At 42.5% G+C, this 10,100-nt stretch overlaps 1 protein-coding gene across 2 annotated transcripts in view; it reads right to left on the bottom strand.

The window, feature by feature from the left end:
- Positions 1-2,857: 2,857 nt before the first annotated feature.
- Positions 2,858-10,100, bottom strand: part of grk3 (G protein-coupled receptor kinase 3) — a 52,095-nt gene continuing 44,852 nt past the window's right edge. The window contains exons 19-22 of one of the 2 annotated variants that reach the window (XM_049468552.1): positions 9,438-9,574; positions 8,967-9,005; positions 7,594-7,707; positions 2,858-7,347 (exon numbers count right to left, since the gene is read on the bottom strand). In XM_049468552.1, the coding sequence (XP_049324509.1) occupies positions 7,186-7,347; positions 7,594-7,707; positions 8,967-9,005; positions 9,438-9,574 (452 nt within the window). In that variant the 3' untranslated portion in view covers positions 2,858-7,185. The remainder of the gene's footprint in view (positions 7,348-7,593; positions 7,708-8,966; positions 9,006-9,437; positions 9,575-10,100) is intronic. The other variant, XM_022664586.2, reaches the window with a different exon arrangement.

The raw sequence follows: 10,100 nt of genomic DNA, 5'->3' as shown, positions 1-10,100 counted from the left end.
AAACTAGTATGGTGTCCCATGACTTTTGCCATGTTTGCCAGTTTATTGCTTAGTATTAGTATTAATTAAGTTAATAATAATATAATTTTCTATGTTATTTAAGTCATTATAATCATATCATACGTATAATGCAGTCTTATAATTAATACTATTGTTTATCACAATTATTTAATTGTAATATATTGTGTAAAACAGTAGTAATCAGGCTTATGTGGGTTTTGGGTGTAAAAAGTTTCTCAACCAGGTAATCAATGAAATTCTAATAGGTCACATGTTATAAATGACTTACATAGAATTTGACTTCCTCTTTTATCTATAATTACATTTAGATTCTGGATATGAGCTGTTTTTGAATATCTAATACAATAGGAAGATGCAACTACAGCTTTTAATAGTCAGAATTACACTGTAGATAAGTTATATATCTGTTATTATAATTTCTATTAGTGATAAAGTAATTATAGATATCTGTAACTGAGTTTATAATAATTATAGATAAGAAAGAGAGGAATTTTCGATAAGTCATTGAGAACATGATGTGAGAATTGGTCAGAATGGATCTATAGATCTGCTGATCTGATATTATTACTAGTAAATATTTTAGAGCTGATTTCTGATGTACAGAAATATATTTCTGCTGGTATAAAGTTTAGTTACTGAAAGCTGTAGTTTAGAGTTTTACTGGATTAATCTGATTTATTCTCTGTTTATTTCAGGACTTTAGATCAGACTGGATTCACTTCCACTGTAAACAAATCAGTCTGATATTAATGTACAGTATGAGACAGAGAGAGAACCAAGATCTGATTACAGCGCTCAGACTCTCAGCCAGAACATTATCTAGAACCGTTCTAGACTCTCCAGCTTCACTCCAGAGAGAACAACAATACAGCAGCTCAGGAGAGAAGATCTGAAATCTGAGTCTGTTGTTGTTCTGATCTCAGATTTCAGTCTGATTACAGAATCTGAAGAACTCAAAGCTCCTGAACTGTCTGACCCGAGCCGGGTGACCAGGACCGAACCGGCCCGAATATCAGCAGCCCAAAACCAGACCTGATCCAGACCCCCTGATCCGGACCGGCCGGGACAGTCCCAGCCCTGCTGTCCCCCGGCCCGACTCCCCCTATAAATAAACCCTAAAGGTCAAAATAAAACAGGCCCAAAAGCCCAAAACAGCCCGAGATAAAGAGGAACACGTACCTTGTGGCGGCTTCTTCTGATCTGTAAATAAAATCCAATGGAAGTTTTTATTAATAAAAAATAAAAATAAAAAATCTGAGAAACTTTTAGGCCGAAACAAGAAGCACAGTCCCACTGTCACTCAGTGAGCGGCCAGTCTGAAATAGAGCAGCACTGCCAGCCATCAGCACACACACACACACACTCACACACACACACACTCACACACACACTCACAGATAAGCAGGGCAGCTGAGTTAACACAAGACCCGCTATAAATATCCTGCAGTGGGGCCGGAGGGAGACACTACCCTGTTTGGGAAACTCTGGGGGAGCAGCGCGAGAAACTCTTTATAATTCATTAATAATCAATAAAACTCTCATTTACATTCACTTTATATATATATTCACTCGGTTTTAATCACTTTTTAATTCAAAAGTTTAAAACTTTAATCAGAATTCTTCACACACTGGTTCCACAAATCTCAGGAGCTCCTGAAGGTCCAAAGTGAGAGAAACCTCGTAATGAAACTAACGGACCGGATTCAAACCACCAACACCCCCAACACCAGCCCCCCCCCCAACACCACACACACCACACACACCCAGCTGAACTGAACCGGGACTCGGGTTCGGGTGACGGACACTATCAGCTGTGAGGAGCGGGCAGGGGGCGGAGCTTCACACCCAGCAGTGGGGGGTAAAAACAGGTGGGAGGGGGGCGGGGAGAGAGAGAGAGAAAAGAGAGAGAATGTGAGAGTGATAAAGAGGTTGAGCGGTAGAGTGTGTGTGTGAGAGAGAGAGGGAGAGAGAGAGAAAGAGTGAGTGTGAGAGAGAATAATAAAGAGTGAGAAAAAAAGTGATAGAGAAACATTTATTTATTAGTAATTAACAACTGTTAATATACTTGATTATTATAATTACTACAATTATTCTTACTGTTACTGTTACTGATTTTTTAAATTGATGTCTTACTATATGTTTAGTTTTGACATTTGTGTGATTTGGCAACACGTTTTTAAAACAGTCATGATAATAAAGCCACCGTCAATTGAGCTGAAGTTGAATAGAAGAGAGGTAAAGAAAGTGAGAGTGGTAGAGGACAGGGCTCCAGGACAGGTGGGGGCGCTGCTGCTGTATTTCAGCTCACAGTGCTCTGGCTGCAGCGAGTGGGTGATGATTCAGAGTTGAATCAAGAGTCGACTCTTGATTGATCAGCATTCTGTTATCTGCAAATATTCTGAATCAGTTCTACATCATTATTATAATTTCAGCTTCAGACTCCTGATGATCCTTTACGACTCCTGGGACACATGCAGAATCTGTTGGGGCTTTGGCCACATATTTACACATGTTTATAAATCACAAAGTGTATTTAACATTACATTTATTTTATAAACATAAATCACAATCATTCAATCTCATATTATATCCCACATAATCAGCATACTAGTGGGGAAGCCTCATTACCCTTGGATGTGGAGATCTGCCCAAGCGCAGCAGCTACAACAAACTGAAAAAAGGTTTCAGTGTTACTCTACAGCGACTATAACGTGATGATAAGCGTCTCTGATCTCCTCTGAATGTGATGCTGCTTTGAGTGATGATAGTGATGATGGTGCTCCTCCAGTTCCTGTAAAACCCAGAACCCCAGGACACAATAAATTAGAGACGAGGCAACACGAAAGAGGGGCTTTTATTTCTGAACTGTTTTTAATGAGCAGTCCAACACATAGTCCTAGCTTCTCTGGAAAGGAAAAAAATATTCATTCATTGAGTATCTTCTTCAATAATTATAATCTTATAGCTGTAATACCCCCAAACAGTAGTATTTGCGTTTTGTTTGCGGCACAAAAAGAAACAAAAAACAAAACAAAACAAAAAAGGTAAATAAAAATCTGTTCTGACTGTAAACCGGAATCTTCTACAGCTCCGTGCTCTAGCCAAACCCAAACACATGGATTCATCGCACAGAGGGGCTATCTCCCCGACCAGACAATAAATATGAAGAGAGCGAGAGTCCTGTATTAAACAGACAAAAATAATAATCTGTAACTTGTAGGTACACTATCTAAACTCATGTGCAAGATCTGAGCTGATTCTTCACCACAAATATTTTAAACTCACATCGAACCCGATCCCAACCCAAGTCTTTTTTTATCGTTTGTTTCTACATTTTTTGTTTGTTTATTCTCTTAAATAAATCTAACGCATTTCTCATTTCATTATACACATATTTACTCTCATTTTATTAAATTCTGATTCTGATTCCTATTTTTCTGTCCTGTTTTTCTGGTTATTAAAGTCAAATCATTCTGAAATCTCTGTTTCCCGTACGGACAGAAACACACACGTATTCAAAAGAAGCAACATCAACAGAGTGAATGACAGCCTACCGATAAAATAGAAAATATAAAACCCCTGAATAAAATGTGGATATTTGGGATGGGTGGAGGTGCCACCGTGTTGGAGAACTGGGAGAGTTAATGTTATTTCTGGTCGCTGGGAGGCGAGGCGAGCTGGGAGCTCCCTGATCACCTGGATTTGGTCACGATTTTGTACCCTTTCCTCCAGCGCTCCCTCGCTCACCTGTAAAACGTACCAATTTTGGCTTCGAGACGCAGGGAGCGGGAGGACCGGCGGGCGGGTGGTGGCGGGTGAGGGTGGCGCAGTAGCGGGTTTTCTACTGCAGCCGTTTGGCACATCGTCAGCGAGAGAGAAACGTCTGGCGGCGAAAAAGTGCAGAAATAATTCAAACGTCCAAAATAAAAAACATCCATTCTGAACAGTTTTGGCTTTAAAATAAGAATATGTAAAACTGTGATCTGCCTGCAGGATCAGGCTGGCACCTCCCCGACACTATAATCAAACACTATAAAATCATAACAGATTAATCCCAAACCCTTTAATAATTCTGCTTTTCTCTTCTTATTTACTCTTTTTTTGAGCGAAACAAAGGTCACATGCAAATCAAGGTTACGTTCTGAAATGCACGGACGAGAACCACTTAGAAAAATTACTGCATGGAGAAACCTGAAATATACAAATACGAAAAAAACTAAACTATAAAACTAAAATTGCATTATAAACTGCCTTTTATGCTGTGCTTTTTTCTTCCTGCCAGTCAAAACAAAATGGAAAACAAAAAAAACAAACAAAAAAAAGAAAATATTAAAAATAGAAAATAAGTAATCTATAGAAATCTGCATTTTGTCACATTCATAAACAATATAAAAATTTAAACTATACTGAAATCAAGCATTACAACAAATGGTTATCAATTCATCTGAATCTGAATTCATTTCTCTATAGAAGTAGCTCCGCCTTCTCAAACACCTGTGTGAATCTCCTCGCGCGGTGAGGCAGGCGCTAATGCTAACGCTAGCGCTCTGGTTAACAGTCTGTCTGCCCGCGGGCGGCGGGAGGGCGGCAACACTGATTGGTTGACACATGCGGGGGGCGTGTCTCAGAGCGCAGTGTGGGAGACAGGTTAACTCTGCTCTCGCTCATCACAGAGAAAAGACAAGATAACGCGTCTGATTCGGCTCGTCCACACTGACGTACGTCTGCGTCTCATCCTGAGGTATGCACGCACTGACGGACCGACTGACTGAAAACGGCTGAACCGAACCGAAGCGGACCCACCCCGATCCCTCCCCTCCCCCGAGCCGAGACAAAGGGACAGAAACACAGACAGGCAGACAGAATTCCCCAAATATGCAAACATTTCAAGAAGAGTAAGTATACTGTAGATGCACAGAGAAAGGGTTGCTCTTATGTACAGTCAGATCAGAACCCACTGACCCAGCGGAGCCGGACCGAACCAGAGCCCAGCCGAGCCGAGTCCATCAGAACCTCTTTAGATAAGGTCGGTTCTTGGTGCAGAGGTCCGTGTGGGTGGAGAAATGAAGATTCGGCGCTCCGCTCCGCTCTCAGAGTCTGTTCTGGTCCCGGCGGTTCAGGCTTTATATTACCGGTGGAGCCCAGAGCTGAGCAGGCCTGCTGTGAAGAATCCTCAGGTGTCTTTAAGCAAAAAGTCTGTTTGTCTTTTTATTTTTCTGTTGGCACTTTTAGCACTTCAGTAAAGGAGGGAGGGGCGGGGTTTGGGGAAAAGGGTGGGGCAGTATGGGCGTGGCAGAAGGGGCGTGGCCATCTGAGTCCCATCATCAAGCAGCGAAATCTCTCCCTCTTGGGAAAAAAAAAATTAAAATACGAATAAAAAAATTTAAAATAAAAACAAAAAAAATAGGAATGTTTCCTGCTGACACTCGACTGGGCAACCTGGCTTTAAGCATTTAAACATTTCCCTGTTACATTAAACACACACACACACACGCACACACACACTTATACAAGCACTCAGCCACAATAACGAAATATTGTTAATTTTGGTCTCTTTTGGGCAGAGTACCAGAATCACACTCCCTGAACATCTTTATCCTCTTCTGACGCAGACTGATCCTCCTTAGGGACACTATTAATGCCTACAGGCTAATATGGTCCATTTATAAGAACAGAACCTCTCATGGTCCGGGTTTGGTCCGGGTCCACTTGCTATTTTGCCTCAGTATCTCCTTTTAAAGTGAATTAACTGCTGTGTCCACTTTTATTTTATTATTTATTAATTTAAATCTACTAGACTTTAAAAGAGTGTCACTACTTTATTTTGCTGTCATATCATTTTATATTGGTGGCATATTTTAACCTTAAATGGCAACAATTTCAATTCATTGCATTTGTTTCTGGGCAGAATCTTTAATCTAAACATAAACAAGGCACAGTGACTGTCTGACCGCTCTGTTGTTTTGTTTGTGTACAAAAAGATTGGCGATAGACGAAAGGATTCGAAGGAAAAGCAAGTGGACTCCGAACACAAGACCGGTTCTGTTTAATCAGGCTGTGATTCAGCAATATCGACAGACCGGGTCAGACACTGTGTCCTTCCCACCGAGCGGCCGATCAATAACACAGCCCCCAGCCTTTAAAAATAACAAATCAAAACTAATAATAATACAAATATAATCATCAAAAGGCCAGGACAAGACAACAGAAGCAACATCCTAAAATCTGATCAGATCTCGAAGATTTTTCAGCTCTAATTTCATCAAACAGCAAAAACACGTCCAGCAGCTCCACTGCCGAGATCTCCATACCGCCGTCCGACATGCAGCCAACCCCGCCCACTGTCTTACACGTAAGAATCACTACCTGCATCTGAACACAGAAAACATCGTCATAACATTCCGAATACGCTAGCCCCGCCCACACGTCACATTCACAGCAGAAGACATAATTGGCTGAGGCAGGAATCAGCTCCCAAAGCTTCGGCTTCAGGCGTGTTTATGTACATGTGCGCCCGGCGGCGGGAACGCAGCGCCAGGCCCTGCCTGAGGGGTTCAGAGAGAGAACAACGATCATGATGATGAGGAGGAGGAGGAGCTTCATCACAGGTATAAAGGGGGAGGCGGGGTTTAGAGGGAAGAAGAGATCGAGTCGGGGGAAAGGCAGAACGTCCGAGTCTCTGCTCCACGCGAGAGTTCAAACTACTCAACATCTACTCCTACATCAGCACTGACATCATAATCACTGGTCCTTTGATGTTTTGGAGTGAAGATCACCCCGGCGTGTCACATTGCAGGCGTTTTGTCCACGAGGCCAAAAAATCAAATCAAATCAAATTAAATCAAATAAAAATATATAAAGAAGAATGAAAGACGGGTTGAGGTGTGGTCCAGCAGAATGCTCCAGAACTGGAGGAGGTCCATCGTTAGATGCTTGAATGGGCAAAGGGGGTGGAGCCTGGATGAGGGACTGATACCAGAGTGTGTGTGTGTGTGTGTGTGTATTTGTTTTTGTGTGTGTGTGTGTGTGTGTGTGTGTGTGTGTGTGTGTGTGTGTGAGGAAAAAGAGGGTATTGTGTACACGGGGTAAAGGGGGGTGAGCGATGGCAGAGATCGGTGTGATGGTGGTGGTGGTGGTGGTGGTGCCCGTGGTGGTAGCTGTGGTTCACAGGCCGTTGCTGTTGCGGTGCGTGAGCGGCGGTTTGGACAGTTCCACCACGCCGGCCCGGCCCTTGCCGATGACTTTGGGAGCGCGGCGCAGGAGCTTCTGCGCTTCAGTAAACGCCTCGTTCAGCTCCTTCTTCCACTGTACGAACTCCGGGTCACTCTGAGACAAAAACAAACAAACCGAAAAACACGTCAACAAAACGTACGTCAGATATTTACTAGCTAATAACGGAATTACAGATACAGATAACTCGTTTACGCTGCAGCATCAGTACGATTAGAACTCCTGATAAACTAACACTGAATCATCTCGAGCACAACGACCCTAAGAGTAAAGAGATGCTGCAGATACTGGAGATGAGGACAGTGCGAGGACAGCGTGAGGACGCGGAGACAGTGGACGTACCTCACACTGCAGGACAAACTGCTTCCCTCCTTTGATCCTCAGCAGGATGCACTTCTTGTCCTTGATCTGAGTTTCCTCCACAGTCACTATCTGCTCCATCGTCAGCAGATTTTGCTACGGGAGAAAGAAGAAGAATTAATTAAGGTCTTTATAAAAGAAGATTTTATCATTAAGCTAATTACCCCACCCACTCATTCACACCTCCTCCAATACATCAGACTCCGCCTCTTTTCCATTTGACACCAATCAGTGCAGCATCACTACGCAGCATCACAGTGAGCTCAGAGGAAAGTGCCGGAACCCCAGCTCTGATACTTTAGCTAACAGACGCCTGTACCAACCAACATCACCAGAGAGAGCGCCCCCTACTGTATCTACCCAGAGAGAAACAACATGATCTACTGTACTCTCTCTCTCTCTCAGACTCCAGCTGCTGATGGAGAAACAGCATAACCCAGGATGCCCTTGTTAGGATATTGTGTTCAGGATATTCCGTCTACTGTGAACAATCTGTGAGAGAAATTACTGTAAACTTTCATTTACCCTCACCAAACTGCAACTTCTTTACAGACAGACAGAGAGACAGACAGAGAGACAGACAGAGAGACAGACAGAGAGACAGACAGAGAGACAGACAGACATTTCCTCATAATGCTGAAGGGTACAAGCAATCTGATAAGCAGCAGAGCCGGCACAACCAATCACACGCACACACACTCACACACACACTCACACACACACTCACACACACACTCACACACACACTCACACACACACTCACACACTCACACACACACACACACTCACACACTCACACACACACACACACACACACACACACACACACACACACACACACACACACACACACACACACACACACACACACACACAAACACACACACACACACACTGTAGGAAATGATTTTTCCTCCTCAGAGATAAGAGAGAAAGGATCTAAATCCAGGTTCTGCTGCTGAACCCGGTGTTTTATCTGAGTTACGGATCAGAACTGAAACCGGGTGACCCGGTGTGACCGTGGGCAGAGCTCTGAACTCCAGACAGGAAGCTCTGGGTTTTCTGGGGAAGGCAGGGATGCAGAAGTAAACAGGGGAGGACTCTAAAATTCTCAGCACTACTTCCACCAGCCTGCAGCAGGAAACACACACAGCTCTATGCTCTGTATTCAACACCTACTGTATCTACACCAGCCCAGCGCCACTGATCATATACGCACTTTTATATACTTATATACATTTATATATTTATATAGGCGCTACTTTCTACAGCGCTGCGACGCCCCGCCTCTCTATACCCACAGCAGGGCACAGTACTGATCTACAGCGTGGAGAGGAGCTGCAGCTCCTGCTTACCTTCACTGTGTGTTTTTTTAATGTTTTAATCCAATGATCCTACAGAGTGAGGACAGACAGGAAGCACTCGTTCAACATTCAACACTGATGCACTGATTCACACAGAGACAGAGACAGGGATGCACCGCAACGAAAACATCGGCCGAAACAGAAAAAAAAAAATCTGATATTTGGACAAAAATATATATATATATTTTTTTATTTTTTTATTTACTTTGGCACTTTTTTACCCACTGAATAAATTACATAGCCTATCCCTATTATTGTCTTGTGTTTTAAAGGAAACACTGTGATACGACTTTAAATAAATGAATCATTGTTTGGTATAAATGTTATTTCTTTTTGGTCTTTTCACTTATTCAGCCGAACACATGAAGCACTTTTTGCCATTTATATTTGCATTTATATATTTCTGAATGCCAAATATTCAGTGCATCCCTCCACAGAAGACACTGAGACACTCAGACTCACCCTGGACTCGCCCTCTCCTCTCCACTCCACACGGTTGGGGAACAGGTAGAAGTATCTGCGCTGCCACTGGGTCAGAAACGGGTTCCCCAGCTTCAGCATGTAGCCGTGCATGATGCAGTCTTTACCCAACGCATAATCTAAACAACAACAGACAAAATTAAACATTAGAGCTGACTTATTTCTTATTACCCAAAATCCTTTAAAACTGTGAGAAAAAAAAATATATATATATACATAAACATTAACCCTTAACAACCCAGAGAAACTCATTACAGTCTTTTCTGATTTATTAAGTTTATTAACTCATCTCCGTTTATCTTTCAGTTCTCAGGCGCATTTCATGCGACACTAGTAAAGAATAGGGGTGTCGCCATGTTTTCCTTCTAATTCAGCAAAGCTAAGCTAAGTAAACAAAACTTCTTTAAAAACATTTTCTTTTAAAGTTAAACGAGTACGGGATGTTAATCAACACAGATTTTACTTCTGAAAACTGTTTATTTGGTGAGTAAAGTGCTTCCATTTATTTACAGTAAGCTTAGTTTACTTAGTTTACTTAGCTTAGCTTAGTAAGCCTGGAGCATTAGCATTAGCAGCTAACCACTAGCAGTAATGCTAATGCTGCTCCAGCAGTGTTAGCCAGGGTAAGCAGCAAGCTACAGGCCG

The sequence above is a fragment of the Astyanax mexicanus genome, chromosome 20 (genome assembly GCF_023375975.1).
Source record: "Astyanax mexicanus isolate ESR-SI-001 chromosome 20, AstMex3_surface, whole genome shotgun sequence".
Classification (NCBI taxonomy): Eukaryota; Metazoa; Chordata; class Actinopteri; order Characiformes; family Acestrorhamphidae; genus Astyanax; species Astyanax mexicanus.
The sequence above is the reverse complement of the archived record's forward strand: the minus strand, read 5'-3'. Positions and strand labels throughout refer to the sequence as shown.